Below are 22,375 nucleotides of genomic sequence, written 5' to 3' on the forward strand. Positions count from 1 at the left end.
ATTTGCATTGCGGAGCATTTGTACAGCTACACGCATGGAAGAGAAACGAAAACTACTAGGTATGCCATGGCAAAGGAAGAGAAAACACTACAATAGTTTTCTTGTTTGTCAGTTTGAATAATGAATACTGATAGCATTTTTAAAAATTCAATTTTCACATCATGATTGTATGATGGCTGACTGACATTTAAACAGGCCCGGTCTCAGTTCCCCTGGAAATGTTCTCATGACTTATTATTTCACCGGCTGTGTACAAATCTCATAAGATCACAAACGCTTATTCTTAACACAACCAACCAAAATGTAGTTGTTGAGGTTTTCATGGGGTCTTGGGTGTATATTATGGGGGCTTGAGAACCCTCACACACCACTATTTCCCACACTGGCTCTATGGTACTTTCTTTGTGCTCAATGTCACACACACACACACACACACACTACACAACTTTCTTTGCTTTGTCTCACTTGAAGCAAGGCCATTTCTCTTTTGAACTAACACAATCTTTCTCTGGGATTACTTTGTGAGAAGGTGGTGCAGACATTGAATCTCTGCATGTCTGATGGGTTGTTGACATCAGATTAATGTAAAGGGGTGCTTGTCTGAAAAGCAATTTCTAATATTAGGAATAAACCACATTTGATGCTAATATTATCTTATAAATCATACATTTACATCAAATATCAAGATATTTTTCTGTTCACAAGCCTGATGGCTTACAGGTAGAAAATGTTGGTCAGTCTTTCAGAATCCTGTAGCATCTGCCTGATGGCAGGAGCAAGAAGAGTCTGTGCTGGGGGGGTGTTCTGTCTATCTAATATAATTCTCATGAGTTCAGTCAACCTAGTTTGGACCTGCACAATAATACTAAGACACACATTCTCACTCTCAACACATTAAATACCGGCGCTCGGTCAGCAGTCCTGCGCTCCAAACTTTGACACTCCAGGTACCTTCTAGCTTCTTTTAGACGCTTCAGAAACAGTGTCAAAAAGTCCTGAGTTTGTTTGATCGGCTCATCGTTGGCCCCTCTCACCCTGTGTGAACTAACTCGCACTGCCACGTCAGTTGCTCTTACAGCGTGTTATAAAGACCCACATGGGTTTACATTGAAGTTGGTTCAAGGTTTGATGTGTCGGTTTCAGACGCCGAGGAGCACTGAACAATTGTTAGCATTTATCAAGTCGGGTCACCTAAAACTAACAACGTAAAGGGACTTACCCTTAATTACATGCAATCAATACGAGTTCCCTGGACAATTACAGTATATTCTTACATCTTACCGAGTAAACAATTCATCAAATATTTAAATTAATTCGAATGTGTATTTATATTTACAGTTATTGCCCCTGGAGATGTCTTTGTTTAGGATACTCACCTTTTACAACACTGGGTTCTGTGATGTGTAATCATCTAATTTGTGTGCACTCTGATCCTGGTTCAGGTGAGCGAGTCATGCAGCCTCAGATCCTGGAGTTGAACTTCAGTCCAGACTGCGCCAGGGCCTGCCTCTACCACCCCTCCTTCTACAACCATATGTTCCAGACGCTCTTCCTGGATCAGCCTGAGCATTGCCCGGTCACACAAATCGCATGATTTGACTCCTCAAAGACACAACTTTGTCTTTCTCTGCAACCCGTTTACCATCTACTTTACAGTTGACATTAAGAGTTTTTAAGACACATTTGCCTCCGTAACTCAGTTCCTCCATCTCTAAATCATTGTCTTTTCCTTTCATAAAGTTATCATAAGGTTGTCCTCTGACCTGTTTGTGTTACGAACCTGGCGGTGGTGATTAAAACCTAAACACCGCTGTCCAAAATGAAACGCAATAAAACTATTTTTGAATAAACTGTAATTGTATTTTGTATGATTGCGGGGCAAATAATCACTGCGATGAAACTCAAGTATTAACTCTCCTCCACCCACCTTCCTGTTAGTCACTTTGTTCCTTCCTTGTGGCTACATGTGTCAGTCTTCCACTGCTTAGGAGCATTAAGAGGCGAGAAGGTTTTAGTGCGCCCGGCTTTTTGCTTCAGTAGTCCGGATTAAAAATGTGTCAATGTAGAGAATGTTAAGACAGAAATACAACAACTGCTAAATTGTAAACAGGGAAGCAAGTGTAAGTAAGTGGCTCGAGATGAAGTAATGTGCAGAAGGTGAAAGCTGTTCATTTGAGTTTCAGTTTTTCTTTATTTCTATTTTACCCTGTTATTATTTGGTTAAAGATGACTGGTCAATGTTTTTTAATTGTTTGTTGGTGTTGTAACTTCTATCTACCTTTTGTGGTATAGTGTAGGGATCCCAGAAGAGCTGCACTGCGTAATAGTCATGAAGACGGGACTAAAAAGATCAGGCCAAAGAACACAGAGCTTATATGATTAGAAAAGACTCCAATCTAAGAGTTGATTTCTGCATTCATGTATTGTGAATTGATTTTAAGTGATTTAGTAAACATGAAATGATTGTAATAATGATTCTGTTGACAGAAAGCACTGAAAGATAAACTCCTGAACGTAACCTCATATAACCTGATCGTCATTATAAGTCATTTGACTAAATAAGGAAATTCATCTTGTTGGGGGAAATAATTGTGTGTTTTAATCTGATCAAATTAATGATGTCATGAGTGGCTTGGTGGGAGAGGTGATGACTTAACTGGACAACAAAAAGAGAGGCTCGAAGCATTAAGTTGAGATTTGGCTTGGGATACTGTTCGGCACTCAGCTGAGGACATCATCTCTGCCCACGACAAAGAAATCTACAATGTAGGTATGTGTCTGTGTATTTCTATCTTTGTCCAAATAATAAATACATGTTAACTTTAAAAGCAGAACTAGCACACAGCATTTGTCGCATAGCCGCATAGTAACAAGTATTTTGGATTCCAAACATCTCTCTTAAAGTGATTAACTGAGACGTTGAATTGCCTCGTCTCGGTGCCTTTTCATCCCCTCCCCCTCAGTGTGAAGGTCAGAGCTGTGAGGTGTCTTTCTCTAAAAGAAAATACCTCATTTATCCAGTTGCAACTTCTTTGTTCACAGTGACCTTGGTGAACCTCAGAACTCCTTTTCTTTCTTCTTTTTTTTCACTGATATAATTTTCCCTAAAAGTAGCTGCTCAATTAACTCAACTTTAAATTCATGATCTACTTTTTTAACATTGTATTTATTGTGTTTTTATCATGAAGTGAAAATAATAGAGACTCAGCTCAGCAACTTACCAAACCCAAACTAAAGGGATAAAAACAACCCTTGTGCAGAGAAAGTACTGCTGATTCTGAAGACAGACGGACTGGAATTGCATTATGAATGAAACGTCTTTAAACATGTTGAGCCTGTATAACATGTTCTTATTAGTTTTGCAGTTCAGCTGCTGAGCTATGTGTTGAAGAAAATCCTCATATATCATAACTTTAATACTACACAGATGGATAGATAGATAGATTATTAATCCCCAAGGGGAAATTTCTTACCCAAAGACAAGAAGAGACGTCGATTTTTGAGGTGCAACCCAGCGGTATGTATTTTAATGATCACAAGGCAACATTTCAAAATGCAGTGTATTAGAACTTTAAGAGTATTCTTATAGTATAAATTCAGCCCTCGTAGATCACTTTCCACCAATCAAGCCAGTCGGTTAAAACACAACCAAAGCCCATCCAGCTTTCCAAATATAGTATGTTCTTTTGGTGTGTCCTTCGGGGGCCCAGTTTACAGAAGAAATTAGATACTCATTTGATTTACTTTGGTTCGGTCAAGATAACCTTTTGACAGAACACACAATTCATGTTCAGGAAATATGTATGGGCCATTCTACCCAATGCTGTCCCCCAACAAGAAAAATGATTTCACAAAACAATTAAGTATTCAAACATAAATATTTAGTAAGAATATGTTATGGTCTATTTAAGCCCAAGGCATTAAATTAAAACTGATAAGCTAAACATATACAAAATCATCATTTATAGGGTACTTTCTATTGGGAAGTCGCTGTCCCCAACCCTAACGTCCAAATTTTGCATTTCTGTAAAAGACACCTAAAACAACTTTTGGATTTTTTTCAAATGATGTAATTTCAAAAATCTTTACAGGAGACACGATACATGTTTCATTGAATTGAAAATATTGGAGATTTAATAGAGGAACAGAAAAAAAGACTAAAACTGAAATAAAACCACGCTTACTTTTTAGTAAGCTGGGACCATGCAAAGTCAATGGACATACGCGTATGGATGCTGTAATGGTAAAATATGTAAATGAAACTATTTAAATGTATCTGGTGTCGATCTTATGAAATAGAAGATGTAAAGACACAGTGGGAAAACACTGTGCATCTGTTAACATACATGGCTCACCATCATCTGCTTCCTGTATTGAAGATAGTGTTCTTTCAGAAACTTCACTGCATTGAACTCATAATCTGATACACACCGGAACAAGATAGCAGGCAAACCTAATTGTTTATGTATGAGTTGTATGCATGTAACCTTTTTGTGTATAAGTACTGCAGAAGCTTCTTTCACAGCTCACTGGGATATGTGTCTGTAGAACTTTCTCCCGCTTGCAAACATATAAACGACAAGAGACAACTTTGATTCTGTCCAGAACTCTGTTTGATCATTCATTGATTAAAACCAAACTCTCCTCTCGATTAACTTAAAAATGTTCCACAACAATGCACATTTACGCCGGGTGGTGTGAATGGCGTGACACGGAAAAGTTTGCCTCATTTAGGGATAATATTATGAACCCAAATAAGAGGGCGTTTGATGTTCCGACGTTTGTGCGACTTCCACGGCACGTACAAGAAAATAATAATGGTTAATTACTTCCATGATGGGATTGTTATGGCGATAAACCAAGTCGTGAAGTGTCCTGGGGGAATAGCCAGATGCTCTCAGTTGGGCTGATTAGCTCCACCTACCAGGGACCTGCAACACACTCACACAGCAAGCCCAGCCTAAAACCTGAGGGCCGTTACAATCCAGTTAATAAACTAGAATAAACTAAACCTCTGTGTACGTAACATAGCATTCAATAAATAAAGAAAAAAATAGATCATAAAATGAATCATTACAGACAGATAATTTCAGTGTTGGAGCCCAATAAGCAAATGTAATCAAGATCAAGCTGGGAAAGTGGCAGAAATATGAGATTAGGCAATACCCCTAAACTGACATTGTTTAATATACAACATGAACAATGGCAAATTGATTATATTTCATGCACAGACCATTACACTGTATTTTTCAGTCGTTTCATATACTGACTTGGCTTAAGTCACTTTCGTCAAAAGTGTCTGATATATGATTTCTGTTTCCTACAAGATTTTTTGTGCCGCAATTTTTTTTTTTTTCTTCTTTCACCCAATCATTCGCTGCCCCATTCAACCTACCAATCAGAACCCACGCCGAGCAGCATATAAACAGTCCGGTCGGCTGCCACTCCTCCTATCGAAACCTCTCTCATTGTTGCGCGCGCAGACTGCGAGTTCACTGGGACTAAGCGCGAGGAAATTCATCCCCCAGCTTTTCTACTCGGGACCCGTGAACGTTTCTGGACAGCAGACATGGAGGGTTATTCAGTTGAGGGCCTTACCAGTTTTATGTGAACGACCTTATGTGTCGGTGTTGAGGGAGCACGGAGGAGTGCGTTACGTTTGGTGAAATGCGGTCAAACGGTAAGTAGTGTTGAGCGTAAGAGGTCACTATGAAGTGTTGTACTGTCGATGCATTTTTCTCTGAACCTTTTCTTTAAATATGTCCCACCGTAAACCAGCGTTGTTTGTCGCTGTGTTCTCCGGGAGCAAGTGTACGTAACGGCGTTGGAAACTATATGTTTGACTATTAGCGTGTTCCAAACTACAGCTCATTGTTTCTAAAAGCAAAAAGAGGAAGCCAGTGGGGGAGGGAAAATGAACGGGACAGTGAAAGTGCAGGCGAAGAGAGACCGCTCGAGCCCGCGTGAAAACCAAACGCATTAAAGATTAAACTGTTTTGCAAACGATTAAGACATGTTAGTCCTTGAGCATGCATGTCTCCTGTTTACAATTTATTTTGACTCGAAAAAAAGTGTGTGTGTGTGTGTGTGTGTGTGTGTGTGTGTGTGTGTGTGTGTGTGTGTGTGTGTGTGTGTGTGTGTGTGTGTGTGTGTGTGTGTGTGTGTGTGTGTGTGTGTGTGTGTGTGTGTGTGTGTGTGTGTGTGTGTGTGTGTGTGTGTGTGTGGGCGAATGGAACAGTTATAGAGACTTATGAGCTGGTAACCTGTTAAAATGGGACCTCAACTCTGTTAGCTCATGAGAATATACTCGTTCATAAGAGCTTCTCGCCTGGAATGCAGACAAGAGCAGGCGGCAGCAAAAAAATGCATTTCCGTCGGATGGTTTCAGCTGCCATCAAAGTATACACATGAAAAATCTGAAAAAAATGTCTTCCTGTTAGTTGCGAGCTTTAAGCCAGTGTTTTTAAGCAGCGGCACATTTTCTACAATAAATGTCCTGCGGCACACAGGTGCAAAAGAAGTTTAAAAAAAAAAAAACGACTCCATCTGTGCTTTTATAAATAACAGAAAAAAGAAAATTGCAATAACTTTCAATTAAATCAGATTGCCCCGTTACACCAAAAAATATTTAAAAAAAAATTGCAACCACTTAAAATAATGAAGAAAATTTTTTAAAATCTGTGAAAAAAAAAGTAGTTAAATAGCTCATTTTGGAAAACTAAAAGCAAATTACAAAACAGATTGAGTGCAAATATGTGAGCATATCAGTATTGGTGACTGCCGTAAGCTGCTTTCGTCGACATGTTTTTAAAACAGGGCTGTAGACTTGGTACAGCCGCTCTTAGTTCACGCTCCATACAGAGATGAGGTCTTTTTCTGGTTTTGAGAGACTTGACAGAGATTTAATGGAGATCGGCTTTTGGCAAAACGCCAAAACTCGGCCGGTCGCACATGCGCAGTGTAACTTGTTAATGAAATGAATAACTGCCGATGAACAAATAACTGCCGTGTATTCAATACGGCATACCGTAACCATTTATCCAAAAACACAGGCATTTCTTCATGTATTTAATAATGACTTAGTTTTATGTTTGTGTACTTTCGTAATGTGTGAAGCCAGCAGCTCATTGTTGGGACACAGGCACTTGGCTTCACTTGGAAATTAGAGCAACTCCGGTGCTCCCTGCAGGAGGGCTACTGTTGCATCTTCAACCTGGGAGCCTTTAAAACACAGATATAGTTGTCTGCTTTTCACGAGACTTATTTTTTTTTACTCTTTCTGTCCACTGCTGGGTGCTCACCCCTGTGCGCTCACGTGTCTGTGCGCAGCGCGATAGAGAGCAGAGAACTGTTTACGCGCGACCACGTAGAGACAGAAATGATATGCTGTCGAATAGATCCTATCAATAAAATACGGCCATTTAGTTTGTTTAATAACAGAAGAAGGTGTAGACCTGAGGGCTATTCCAGAAAGGAGGTTCAACAAACTCTGAGTCTATCCCTGAACTCCGAGTTGACATAAGGCTGAATTACACTTCTGTAACTCCAGCTGGGCACGCAGTCGGATTGACGGACTCGTTTTGATTTTTAGTTTCCCTGCGTTTTTCATACGCCGGACCAGCAGGTGGCGCAACGACCCTTTAAGAGTCGACCTGCACACCAACGTTCACGGATATCCCCCTCCAGGAATTCACCTCCAAATATGTCCATTTATAAAACCCGTCGGACGGAGTATAAGGATACGCCGTCAGACGGGTTTTATAAATGGACATATTTGTGGACCACTTCAGCCAAACATTCTTCATTGGGATCCATTGTTCGTGTTTCTGCTGTGGCTTTTAAAAACAGCGGTATTGTGCTATGACACCGGAAATGAGAGACTCAGAAAGGATGCGTTAGCAAACCAATCACAGCCTTCGAGGCTGCGTACGGCTGGCGTAGCTTTGACTGATAGTTAGAAATTTGGGGTGACGCACGCAAAATGGCCGATTTGACCAGGCAAGGTCGGCCATGCGTGTCTTGCCTGCTTGCGTCTCTGTGTAAAACCCGAGTATTAATCAGCCTTAAAGGCTGAATTATACTTCTCCAACTCCGGCTGGCCACTCAGTCGGATTGACGGACTCGTTTTGATTTTTAGTTCCCCTGCGTTTTTCATACTCCAGAACAGTAGGTGGCGCAACGACCGTTTGAGTCGACCTGCACACCGACGTTGACCAATATCTCCCTCCAGGAATTCACCTCCATCTGCGTGTCCTTATACTCCGCCAGACGGGTTTCATAAATGCTCATATTTGTGGACCTCTTCAGCCAAACGTTCTTCAACGGGATCCATTGTTCGTGTTTCTGCTATGGCTGGTAAAAACAGCGGTATTACGCTATGAAACCGGAAATGAGACTCAGAAAGGATGTGGTTAGCGGACCAATCACAGCCTTCCGGGCTGCTCGCGTTGCTTTGACGGATAGTCAGAAATTTGGGGTGATGCACGCAAAATGGCCGATTTGACCACGCATGGTCGGCCATGCTTGTCTTGCGTGCTTGCGTCTCTGCGTAAAACCAGAGTATAAATCAGCCTTTACTCTGAGATTGGAAACTGAGTACCTGTTCCAGAACAGCTGATCTGCGTTAGTTCAATCAACTCTGAGTATGTTCACCCTGAGTTAAGCACGCCCATGAGTATTATAAAAAGCATCATCAATGGAGCCCGGATAGCATGAGTCACCATGACAACAAGGGGGTGGGGGGAGGGAGAGAGAGGGAATATATTCCATCAACATAACATTTAACTGTAAGATCGTAGCAGCCTATAGTTATGAATATAAGTAGGAGTGAAATCTGATTTTCATTTAGGTGCAATCCAACAGGGGTAAATAGGACCTGGAAGCAGCTAAAAATGAAATATAAAAACATACTTCAAAAAGGTAAGGCATACATTGCTAGGCTATGGTTGCTCCTGACTTTAATTTTAATTACATTTTTTTATGATTGACTTAGGCTATTAAACAAAGTAAATATTAATTCAGTGGCTACTTGAAATGGTAAATCTCCTAATAAAATGTTGTTTTTACACGTCTTCTCACTTAATACCCCAAATAGGAGACACTTCCACATTTTTATTTTATACACATTGAAGTCATTTAAAATGTGACGATGTAGCTTAAACCAACACACATTAAAATACTAATTAAAGTATTGAGGTTACTTTTCCTCACAGCTCTACAAACTGTTGCCGTTCCAAAGTGCTCTGCATCCCCGATGTTGTAAAGAACTACAGTTTGCAATAAACGTAGCTCGATACATAAAATGTGCTCTGACATAAATGCACGTCCAGAGGAACAGCGGGAGTGTTCTAACAGATATTCCTCTGGAAATGATAAAACGTCTTATCTGGGTCGGAAGACTCTCTCGCGACGTAAAGCATTTCGAATCAATAATGCTTTAATGTCAATTGGATTTGGTAGGAATGGGCAATCCATGTCTACCAGCTTTCTTCATGTGGGAGGAGATGGGTAGAAACTCTGGGTTTCTTGTAGAAAACCTGCCAGCGAGCAAGTTATGTTCAGAGTCTGTTACCATGGTGATTGATTCAGAGTTTCAGTTACCTCTCTTTCTGGAAGGATAACTTTGAGTTTCCGTGAACTTAGGGTTAACTTTGAGTTTCCCTGAACTCAGGGTTAACTATGAGTTTCCAGATAACCCGCTTTCTGGAATACCCCACTGTTCTATAGGAAAGAGAACCTTGAATGACTTCTTGTGAAGTCTAGCAATAGAGAAAATTACATGGGGTCGGGGGGTTTCTTCATGGTGGCGCCCCACCCCCCTAATATAACAGTAGGGAAAACACTGAGTATTGTAGCGACCATGCGTCAGGAAGTCGCGAGACGGTGTCTGGCTTGTTGTGTGATTTATTGGAGAACATAAGAACCACGTTACTGTCGGTCGTAGCCTACGACAAAACCGAAACGCACTCAAAACCCCGCAGCAAGCGTCAACAAGTACTTTGACCATCTTGGGGTCCACCTAGTTAGCCTGCTGCTAGTGGAAGGCAATGAATGTTGCTATGGATTTTGCGTACTGGAGACAAGTTTTTACACAAAGGAAAGTTTCAAGGCGTACAAAAGTCTGCAGACATATGCCAAATTCACAGTGTAACGCTAATTTCCCTGATTTTACTCGCTCGACACGTTATGTGGGTAACTCGCTTTTCGCTTTTTCACAACCAGTTTCGGTGGAAAGCCGGCGCAGCTTGAGCCCCGTTACCCCTAGTTAATAATTAAGACCCATTAATAATATCTAATAGGGAGGTGCTAATTAGAGACAAAACTTCTTTACCTGTCTCTTAGACCCTGTTTCGACAAAACTGCTTAGAGGATTTAGAAGTAGAAACCATTGAAGACAATTGGTAGAGGCTAATGTGGGGGGGGGGGGGGGGAAACTATTCAAACACACATCAGGGCCCACCACCGCCTCCAAGTCCACCCCACCTGAGGATGGACGGGCAATAGCCTAGGCCAGTAGAACATCAGTCCTGCCTCTAATATTCAGAATCTTATCATTGAAAAAAATCATAAAATCATTACTACTAAGCTCTGTAGGACTACATGAGCTATGACTCTCAACCAACCTGGCCACAGTGCTAAAGAGAAACCTAGGGTTATTTTTGTTTTAGTTCTGAGTAATGGGCTCCTCTGGCATTACGGAGGGCCTTCTTGTATATTCTCAAACTATCCCACCAAACTAACCGTGACTCCTCCAGACCATTGGAACGCCATATGCGCTCAAGCTTCCGCGATGCTAACGTCAATATGCGGGTCTGAGGGTTATACCATGGAGCTTGTCTCCTTTGTTTAATAGTCCTCTTTTGTTTTAGAGGAGCTATCGAGTCCAGAGTCACTCTTAATGAGCCAATAGCACCATCAACAAGATGATCAATCTGGGACGGACTATAGTTAACACAGGAGTTATATTGAGACATGGTAATGAATCAAACACAGAAGGAATCACTTCCCTAAATCAAACAACGGCACTGTCAGTTAAACATCTAGTATTAAAAACTCTTGCCTAACGCCGTATAATCTGGTAGTATAAACTCAAAAGTTATAAGGCAATGGTCGGATAAAAGAGGATTTTGTGGAGACACTACTAAATGTTCTATATTAGTACCATACGTAAGAACAAGGTCGAGGGTGTGACTAAAACACTGAGTCGGTTCCTGTACTCTCTGACAGAAGCCAATTGAGTCTAATAATAAAATAAATGCAACACTAACGCTATCATTACCAACATCCACATGAATAAAATCACCTACACTAATAACCTTATCAGTCTTAAGGACTAAACTTGATAAGAATTCAGATATAAATTCTGAATACGTACTTGGCGCCCGGTACACTACAACAAACACTCTCTCACATCCAACCTGGAAAACAGTGCAGCCAATTCTAAGAACAAGTCTTTCAAATGAATTGTAATTTAATCTAGGTTTAGGACCCATTAACAGCCAGAGTCAAAAATGGCAGGCACTCCACCTCCCCGGCCAGTGCCTCAAGGAGTCTGAATATTAGTATGACTTGAAGTAGATTCATTTAGACTAACATGCATCATGCCCGTGAGGCTTCTCGCTCCCGCAGTGCTTGTTGAGAATAGAAACTACAGGACAATACGTGCTTTTGCGTCAGGCTGAAGTCGGCGACTCGTCCGGTGAGACTACGGAAGTGCTCGGCGCACCTAAATGAATCACTTTCAAAGTAAAAACCGCCCCCCGCCCCCCACCAAAAAAATACAGTTAATGCAAGAGCAAATAATTAACGCCGTTAATCGGTTTAAAAGGTTAACGCGTTAACTTGCCCCGCCCTAATTAGAAAAAAGGTTTAAACTAATGTTTTTGTTTATTCTGAATAATACAAAGTCATATCTAAGAAACAAATAAACAGTCATTCTAATAGGTATTCTGGTGACAGAAGGCACTAAAAAAAACTGTTGACCGAAGCTTTGAGGTGGGATTTGGCTTGGGACACCGTTCGAAACTCAGCTGAGGACATCATCCAAGGACTTTGGCCGTGTCTACTACCGAACACTTTACAAAGTACACTGCAATACAGTGCACTATAACACAGTGCACTAACATATGTAGTGCACTGTGGTCCTGATAACCGCTGTATCAAATGAAACACTTGCGTTAACCAATTGGCGGAAGTAACGCACGCAAATTTGTTCGCGTCACCCGCGAAAATTAAGCCGGACGTGACGTCCGCAACTCTGCTCGCGAAACTAAAACTGACAAAATGAACGCACTTCTTACCCTATTTTTGTCCCTTGTGTTCCCCTTTCTACAACCTATGTGGAAACTGCGACACCTCCACAATCGCGGCAGGAGGATTTAAATAAATTAATAAAAAGCTGGCAAAATGGCTCCTCCTTTTCCACTATGTAGCCTAGATGGCGCCCGTTCAGTGCGAGTAGTGTCCATCGCTTTACACTACATTTTTTGACCATTTGCAGTGCGCCATCCGGGTACATTCAGTGCACTGAATTCTGATGGTTTTGTCAGTGTGGCTCACGAAGCACTCAAAGTCAGTGCTCGATGTGCGCAAGTGCGCGGTAGTAGACACAGCCTTTGTCTCTGCCCACGGCCAGAGACCGTGACATGTCATGTCATTAAATGTAGGTTTAATGACATGGCTGGATAACTTCCATTATAAGATGACGTATATCTGGATTTTCGGTTCCACAAAGCCAGTTTAGATCAGTCACCATAGAACACATCGAAATCGCCTAACCTGGTCGGGAGCAGGTTTAGTGAAAGTTAACTGGATAAGTTGGCCACTCCCACCGGACAAAACGCAGCTCTCTTCCTCATTGATGAAGGAGCAATATTAGTTATATATTAGTTTTATAGGCAGAGAGTTCTTCCAGATCGTCAAGATCCATTCTCACATCATGACGACGTCATATGAGCGCTATCCATTCTGCCGACAAGGACTCATTTATTTACGAGACTTTCTGGAGCCGTACATTGAACACGGGCACAGCCGAGCGCTGTCCGTCTCACATACTGTACACAATACATACTGTACACAATACATACTATACATGCAGACTGGATCACAGAAGGATTGTGTAAAAAAAAAAAGAGAGGGCAAGGCACAGCTTGCTTTTTTGCGAGTGGTACACGTTTGTGTCCGCGATGCGTAGAACATCGTGAAAGCCACTGCATGCCGTGCTGCTCATAACGTTTATTTAGCGCTTTAGAAACTTATGGATGTGTTGAGGGCACTCATAGTTATATGACAGTCATTAGTACACGATACATAAAATTACTGTAGAACACGATGAAGGTGGACTCAAGATAACAATACTTATCCCTGCTTCAACTTATGGAATTTCTGATTATGAATAATACAAACGTACTGATCCGCCCATACAAATATTCAAACTCCGAGTTATATTGTAATCTAAACACACATAGGTTGCATGAATATACACATAGTTCATGATACATACGTGCATAGAGTACATATATCCTCATAAGTATATATTAATTTGTATACTACTACCAGCAGGCAGATTTAAATATAATCTGATTGATTTGGGTGATGAGGCACTTAAAATTAGCAGATACATTTTATTTGGTTTGACACATTTACTTGTCTGATATTCTGCACTGACTCGTGTTACGCTGCATTCACAACAGGAAGTGTTACGAATATTCGCTACGCTTGAATGTGAAAGCACCATTAGATTTTTGTCATGATTATGGACGTAAATTCATCATATGTAGTCATGATCAACTTCCGCTCATCAGCAGAGAAAAGAGACAGTCTTTCTTTGAGTTATGTCTTTTTAGAAAGACATCATGAATTTGGCGTTCGACTTTTCTCCCTTCTGAAGAGGAGGGGGCACGCACAGTTATCCTGTAAACTGACGTCTGGTTAGAATAAACGAGACAGTTTGTGGGCGGATCCACGTACGTGGAATAGGGCCCAGCGGCCTGTCTCACGAAGCTGGGTTAACATACCCGAGGTTTCCCTCAGTTATCCAGCTGCACTTAACCAGATGTCCGCAGTCTCACTTTTTGGTCTCACGAAGCCGGTTATCAACTCGTTAAGTCAACCCAGGAGTGTCTCATCCAGATCTGTGCTTGTGCACATAAAAGGGGCGGAGTTAACTCCGTTAAACCAATCATGCACCACGAAGGAGCCGAGAGAAACGGAGGAGCAAATTGCGATCTTAAGAATGTATGAAAAATATAGAGAAAGAATACAAGCATAAAGCAACACCGCTGCAGCGGCCAGAAGCCGCAAGGAATCGTGGCAAAAAAAAACTGTGATTCTGTTAATGCGGCGATGACTGGGATTGTAATATTAAATCACTGTCTCAAATGTATGTTCTTATTTTGGATTACCTTTTCGTTTTAACAATTTAATTTCAGTTGCAACCCCAGTGGAGCTAAAAGAACATGGGAGAAAGTTAAAATGAAGTACAAGAACATAGTTCAAAGCGGTCAGTAAGTTTATTATATCTTATATTATATCTTGAGGAGAGAAGTGTTTACGCACGACCACGTAGAGACAGAAACGACAAGCTGTCGTGTAGATCCCGTCAATAAAATACGGCCGTTTAGTGTGTTTATTAAATCTGTTCTAAAGGAAAGAGAACCGTAAATGACATTTTGTGATCTGGCGCTATAGAGAAAATTAGAGCCCCCCCCCCCCATATAATGGTAGGGGAAACACTGCCCCGTGTTTGAGCCATGCTGTCGGGTTAGATAACGTAATCGCTTTAAATTACCACGGGGGCTTCAAGAGAAGCAATGTGTAAATATCTCCTTTTGAGGTGCAGAATGCCGACCTACGTTTAACAGTCCGATAAAATGTTGCTTCATGACATGCAGAGGAAGTGTTGCTTAGATTTGTGGTTCGATATCTAATTAATAACCTTGTTTTGTGTGTGTGATATCAATCAAATCCTGTTAAGTTTTCTGATTTGTATTTCTTTATTTTTTATAAATTCTTTATTGTCAAGATGTTTTGCACTGTCAGTTCTGTTTTTGTAAAAACAAGATTGCAAATTAATGCTTTGAGGAAAGAATTATCCAATTAATCGGAAAAATAATCAACCGATTAATCATTAGCTGCTACCCCCTTAAATTTCTGTTACAAAAGAAATCCATTTAATTTAGGGTTCAGATAACCACATTACTCTATCAAGGAGCAAACTTAAAACAATGATAATAATGACTGACAAAAAAAGCTTTGAACAAATTAACTGTAATGTGCACTTGATCTTAGTTGAGAAGGACATAACTCTGGTCTAACAAATGGTTATGAGCTGCGAAGAACATGTGTGACAGATGTGGTCTGGGGCAGTTTGACACCTATGCCATAGGGTAAAAACTTCAACTATGTTTTCACATTGCACTGACACTTAAGTAGCTCCGCCCGCTGCGCCCTAAGCTAAAGTTATGAAAATGAAATGTTGCTGCCTGCCGAAGAGTGACAATAGTCTCTACAGCAATGCACCACTGGTACGACGAAATGTGAAAAATTCATACAGTATGGAAATTTGAAACTGGTACACGGTATGAACTGGTATGCCCCACACAGTAGAGGTGTGAATCTTAACTGGCCTCACAATTCAATTTGATTGCAATTTGCTGTCAGTGATGGGATGCACACCAATTCACTATCTTTCCCATCTTACATGTTCTATAGTACTGCACGTGGCTACTTTTTCACAAGTTAACACAAGCAGTTGAAAAATCAGATTAATATGAGAACCGCATGATAATTGTGTTAGTGCCACCCCTGACGCTGATTCAGTAGTTGTTAGTCCCCCGCTGCTCCTATTCATGAATAGGCTTATGTTTGTGATCATCAATGTTGTCGTCCTATTTGTTGGATCTGTTATTGACTGGAGACCTGTCAAGGATGTATCTGTAATGTCACCTGGGATAGAGTTTAGGCCCTTGCGATCCTGCAAAGGATAAGCAGTTACAGATGGATGAATTTACATGGGATGGAACTCCCACATGGGCCTCACCGGCTGTAGGAGGTTGACAGAATGGAGCAGAGTACACAAGACTGGAACCAGATTAGTTTACCACATCACCGGCGAGCTCTCCAGAGCTAAGTTTTCTCCTCGGGACAGGTTGGCTGCTGGACTGACTGCAACGTGCCGTTAAAAACAAATCTCACTGTCTTTGCATTTAGGAGCAAATCAAGCAGTTAGGAAACTGTGAAGCATGTGGTAGAGAACCATGTTAGATACATAATTTAAAGCCTTTTGTTATTCCTGAAAAGAAAAAATATTGCAAGTTAGTATTTGGCTATGTTGTTGGGTTCCCGCAGTGGAAAAGGCCTATGTTGTAGTGATGGGACTCCAACCAATCCCTATTTGTCCTTGTGTTTTGTTTCCTAGATTTGAGAAGCGAACTGAAGTCATCACTTTAAAGATTGCTCTACATGCAACTTGATCTGGATGTCCACACAACCAAAAAGGATTCTATTCTGCATTCCAACACTGGAGTAACGTTGGTACGCTGTCATCACTGCAGGCCATCAATGTACCAATGGTTCACCCTGAGAATGAAATACAAAACATGGTAGCCTCTCAAAGTCCTGGGGACAATAGAGTGGCATATGGCCCTGCTCGGTTGCAGAAAAGCTATGCACAATTGCAACAAAAGTCAAAGGGACTTCACCAGCAACAGGAGTCACCTGCAAGTACAGTAAGCACTGGATCCCAGCCCTCCATACTGACTAATACTACGACTAACTCGGCTGACTGTCATTCATCAGCACACGTCATCAGCACGCGTCACACGTATTTTGGGACATCAGTTGGTTACTCTGTAAGACCATCGATTAATAATGGTGGACAACAAAGAGAATATTCTAAGGAAAATTTAAGGAGACATTTTCAGAAAGGGTCAAATTTGAATCAGAATGCTGGACTGCAGCAAAGAAAACATTTGCATTGTGCCTTTTCAGCTCGTACCAATTTTGCAACACTCCAGGGAGACAGCCTTAAAGTAGCACAGACTGTTCCTCTAAAGGTTCAGCATTCTCCTGAGAATTTGCAAAAAGAGTGTCCACTGCTGTTTGACTTACTTTCTAAAAATCTGTTTGGATCTTTTACCACTAAGTCTTCTTCAGAGGAAACTAATGCCAATATGGCATTCAATAGTGTTGCTCATGTTTCAGCCAAAAGACATCATAAAGGTCAGCAAGCTGGTCTTACCTGTGGACTGACTAGAACACGACGACTCCATCATTCAGGAGGAACTTTTTCCACCTCCAATCAGCAGCAAGTCTTCTCTCCCTGCCTCAGCCTTCAGCCATCCACAGACAAAGTCTTGTCAGTTGTTGAAACAAAACCACCTACAAATGATGAAATACATGCCATTATTTCGAAAAAGCTTGCCCATTTTTGCAACTATTTAACTCATAAAAAAAGGAGCGATGGATGTTACATCAAGGACTTGGGCAGGGACGCCATACTTCAGTCCCAGCTCCCCACAACCTCTGCCTCTGAAGAAGAAGATGCCATGCTTGAGGAATACTCTGCTGCAGTTCACTGTTTAGCACTTGAGGACAATTCAAAAGGCAACAAAGCAAATGCTGAGTTAATACACCAGTTTAACGAGACGGGTGATTGTACTACATCTGCAACAGAGATACATTCAACAGGTATACTGGTCACTGCTGTAGAAAACTCAAAACATTCTCTTAAAAATAAATCTGTCGAGGAGAGTGCATTGGTAGTTTTTGATCTATCAGTAAAAAAACATTTGGATATATCTATGCCTGCAAATAGAGATTGCAAACGTGTTTTTTCAGATGACTGTGAAGATACATGTATTGATAACTATGAAAGTTTCCACAGTAAACGGTGCAATAAGTACTTAGAGAATGGCATGACCACTCTTAATTATTCATCAACCGCACTGAAAGAGCTCATTGCCAGTCTGGAGAATGTAGACAGCACTGCCAAGACGGAGAACGTTTCTAAAGTAATTCTAGAACAATATTGGAATGGGAAAATGGATAACGTTAATCTCTTTGCATCCACAGAATATCCAGATATAATGCTGAAAGTTGGTGCCACTTGCACAAAGAATGAAGAGGAGAGTCCAGTGGTTCTAACTGCAGTGCCTGGAATGACTTGGGATGACAGAAAGGAGGAACAACCCACTTCATCGCTCAATCGAAGCTCGTCACAAGGAGAATACAAGTCTTCTTCGTTAAATGGCAACAAGAATTTGGATGACATAGACCAAGTGACTGGTGTTTCGTGGGCTCTCAACCACATGACAGAGGGGAAGAAAGGAAATGCAGCCCTTGTGGGGACAGTTGGGTTGGACAGTGTGCAAGGTATTGATGTCACAGAAGATCCTCAAACTAAGTCAAGTTCAGTGGTGTCTAGAAACGAAACATTTGGATTCTCATCACTCACTCGAAATGCAAAACAAAAGAAAAGCATTGACGATCAAGAACATGTGTGGGAAGACATGGCTTCTGCACGTTCACAAACTAATTTGAGCATAGCAGAACCTGAAAACGAGTTACAAAAATGTTTTGAAGTCCCACTGTATGAAGATATAAGTGAAGCAGAAAGTCAGACTGAGTTTATAGCTGTGGAGACAATTATACCCACTCTAGTAGCTGCTCCCAATGATAAGCAGTCACCGCTTGAAAATGAAGGCTATGGACATGTACAAGGTCAAGCTCAGATACCGACTGAAACACTTGTCATAGCGCACAATGGCTCTGAAAGTGAGTCAAAATGTGGCAGTGGGAGACAAAGAAAGCCTTCTGTTTTGAGCGACGAAAAAACAACTGATAATGAGATGGAGGATGGCCATTTAGTCATACCTGTAATCATGTTCAGCCTTAGATTTGAACCAGAAGATGAAGACCAGGATCTCCCAAGAACAAATGTCCCAAGTCCAAATGGCTTGCCATTTTCAAATCTTGCCCGAGCTACAGCTTTGCCCCCAGTGCAAGCTACTGCTTTCCCCCCAGTGAGGGTGTTTGACACAAAGGAATCATTTCTGCTTTCAGAGAATGTAATTGTGTTATCGGACAGTAGCCCAGATGAACGTGAAATGGACTCTGAGGGAGATGTAGAGATGACTGAGGGAGATGTAGAGATGACTAAGAAGAGAAGAGGGTCTTCAGACAGTGGTAAAACTGAAGATAGTTTGGATTACTCATCTGCATCAGAATCCAACCATATGACGGTGTCCAATAAGATGTTGAGGAAAAGCTCAGCACCTGTGCCCTCTAAGACCAATGATTCTTTGTCTGAAGAAGACAGTGAGGGCAATGAAGTTACAAGTATGCAAAAAAATCAAACATGGGCCTTTTACAAGTTGCAAAAACCTCGACGGACGATTGAAATGAAAGCCAGCTGCTCTAAGCATTTACATTGTCATATAACAGATGATGGAATAAACGTGAATTCTGACACTGAAGATAAAAGGGATCAAAAATGCAAAAAGAGGGCAAAAAGAAAGAGTAAACTGCTACGCTCTTCAGGGAACAGTTGCGATGCCCTACGAAGTCAACAAAAAAGACATTTGCTTGAAACCTTTAACAAGAACAGACCGCCATCTGCATACTCACCAGCACCATTAAACCAATCCAAACATGATCCACCATTTCAAGTAGAAGTGCAGGATATATCCTCTGACTCGTCAGACTGTACAGAAAAGAGTGGGCAGTGGGTTGACACCAAATCTGTCTCTGAGGATGTTCAACACAAGACCAACATGCAAAAGACTTCCCCGGAACAAGGGGTAATAATCATCTCTGAGGATGACGAAATACCAAGATTCCTCTCTTCCGGGTTGCACAAAAGCGACGACCCATGTGTTCGACCTGAAAGTGTGGAAAGTGAGTGTGGACCTGCTGAGAAAAAGCTCCAAGAAACCAGACAGTCATTGGCAGACTCACCAGAGCAACAGTCTAAACTTTGTGACGCACAGTTCAGAGATGCGACAGAAGATGCGTACTCTGATCTGTTGCACAGTGGACAGCTGATTGAAGCTAAAGGTGGCTCTGAAAATGTACCACACAAGGCCAATAGACAAACAATGTCAAAAAGCAGAGAAGTTATACCTGATTCTGAGACCGTGCTTAAAAAAGGCCATTTCAGCAAAAGGAAGGCAGTTACAAAAGGAATAGTTTCTTCAGGATCAGAGGACAGCAGTGGTGATAATGTATTTCATTCAAAAAGCAGACAAACTGTATCCGTGGACAGTCGCGAAAATGCTAAAACAAAGCTTAAAAAAAAGAATTTGTCATCTGAAGACTTGCTAGAGAAGCAGCCTGTGATGAAGGATGCTAACTGCCATTTGCATAACAATTTTTTGCTTCCTCGCCATGTTTATTATTCTGGACCCAAAGAAGGCATACAATTTAAAGAACCTCTAGTCCACAAGCAGGGTAAGCATGATACTCTGTCTTCAGAGGCCCCCATGGCATCCAGCAAAAAGACAGAGTCCTGTGAAAAGAATAAAGCACCTCTGTACAGAAATAAAAAAGTAAGACTCTCCATACCCGTACCTGCAAATGAAAAAAAACAAGCAACAAAGAATAACCTTCAGGCCAATGCACGAAAGTCTGCAAGGGTGTTAAGACAGCGTTCCCTACCTTTGCTAGAAGGCCCGTCCACTTCCTTCAGTAGTTTGTCTTCCTCAAGTAGACCACTTCCTGTCCAGGCCAGACGAAGCTCAGTCTCCTCAAGAGGTGTGTATCAGTCAGAGGTCTTCTCTCGTCTGCCATATAATCCTAGAGAACTTTCGTTTCCACCTAACAAACTGCGGTCTTGCAGCAGCTCCTCAACACTGAACCATCCTCCCTCAAAAGGCCAAGCATATACCATGCAATTAAATGCAACTGGCAATGCAAAGGAACAAGTAAATAGCTATCGTCCAACCAGGGGAGACAGAAAATTGAGGGAGGACAACGTCAGATCAGAGCGTCGTCACCATGACAGGGCAAGTGACGAAAGGGCCCCCAAAAAGAGGCACAACCACCCCAAGCCTGCTACAAGCCTGATGAAGAGAGCCACTTATGATGCCAAACAGTGGACAAAGGCCATAAACCGCGTTTCCCACAAAGAAAGAAGTGTGTACTTTTGAAGTCTCTTGAAACCGTTTTAATTGTCCTTAATAAATTCACATGGTTGTCAAGTTATTTTAATCTAATTAGAATGCATGTTAACATTTATTCCTACTATAGGAGACTCTGTGGGTGAAGGTTACAAGTGGTCAGAGAAGCAAACAGTGGCAAAGTCAACAAAAGGTGACGCTTCACATTTGCTCTAACATGGTTTGTCCCATGCATGAAATCATTTTTAAAGCCAACCAAAATGCCACACTATGCAGTTTCATCTGGATTTCTCAGATACAGGTGTAATTGTTTTTTTTCTTCTTGTTCCTGGCTGTTTTGCTTCATAGGTTCCAGCAGGCAGGAGAAGAATGGTAGATCCCCTCCAAGACCTTATCTGTGAGAAAAGGGTGCCTGTGTCTCCAACTCAAGTTTGTTTCACGTCTAAAGAGACAGCCGGTGCTGTTTAGGTGTTTTGAATTTCCCAAAAACATGTTATGTGTTTTAACTGTTCCAGTTACATTCTTTAAATGTCTTACACCATCTATTTGTGTTATTGGTAATGTTTTGAAGTCAAGTGTTTTTTGTTTTTTTTAACCAGCTACCTCAAAATGTATATGTGATCAACTCAAGTTGTTAAATCTCTTTGCTCTGAATGCAGTCAAAACAAACGTTAAAGGTATTTTGATCTGTATGTATATATATATATATCACATTTTACTTAATTTGTTTTACTTCAAAAACTGCTTTAATTGCAGTATTTCTATGGACAGTGTATCACTTTTTATTAAAGCGTCAATGTGAAAATGCATAAAGTCTCAAATTAAACCTTTGCTGTTTGTCTTGTGTGTTCTTCTGTTTCACCAAGCAGGACACTGAACACAGTATGAATACCACACCGTGTGTATGTAAATACTCAATGCAGTTTGTTAAACAGGTAAGAGACGACAGAATAAGAAAAAAATCCACTCTGACAGTGATAACTGTCTTTATTATAAGTGACAGTAATATCTGTCTATTAGTATAAGTGGTAGTTCAACACCAATAAATCAACTGAATAGTTAAGATCCTTTTTATAAAGATTTGAGGAGCAATTCTATTGGAATGTTCGCTAAAAACGGTCCGGGCCAGAACACAACTCCGTTACACTGACCATGTGTACAGTGTTCACACAGCATTATGATTTTTTTTTTATGCGTTCAGTGTGAACACAGTATTGTGGTGCGTTCACACCGAATGCGTCAAAAAAAATCTCGACGCG

General features: G+C 41.1%; 1 protein-coding gene and 1 long non-coding RNA gene across 3 annotated transcripts in view; both read left to right on the forward strand.

The window, feature by feature from the left end:
- Positions 1-1,850, forward strand: part of ttll12 (tubulin tyrosine ligase-like family, member 12) — a 28,545-nt gene extending 26,695 nt beyond the window's left edge. Inside the window, exon 14 of the mRNA XM_068586617.1 lies at positions 1,443-1,850. Within this exon, the coding sequence (XP_068442718.1) occupies positions 1,443-1,594 (152 nt within the window). The 3' untranslated portion in view covers positions 1,595-1,850. The remainder of the gene's footprint in view (positions 1-1,442) is intronic.
- Positions 1,851-5,468: 3,618 nt separating this feature from the next.
- On the forward strand, positions 5,469-21,905 carry LOC137791720 (uncharacterized). Of its 2 annotated transcripts, XR_011078048.1 has the most exons (5): positions 5,469-5,680; positions 16,418-17,688; positions 18,073-21,132; positions 21,247-21,309; positions 21,465-21,905. It is a non-coding gene; the product is annotated as an uncharacterized lncRNA (long non-coding RNA). The 2 variants fall into 2 exon arrangements; XR_011078047.1 differs by having other exon boundaries at positions 16,418-21,132.
- Positions 21,906-22,375: the final 470 nt, after the last annotated feature.

Source organism: Clinocottus analis, unplaced genomic scaffold (assembly GCF_023055335.1).
Source record: "Clinocottus analis isolate CAN_PGR_092001 unplaced genomic scaffold, fCliAna1.0.p SCAF_20, whole genome shotgun sequence".
Classification (NCBI taxonomy): Eukaryota; Metazoa; Chordata; class Actinopteri; order Perciformes; family Cottidae; genus Clinocottus; species Clinocottus analis.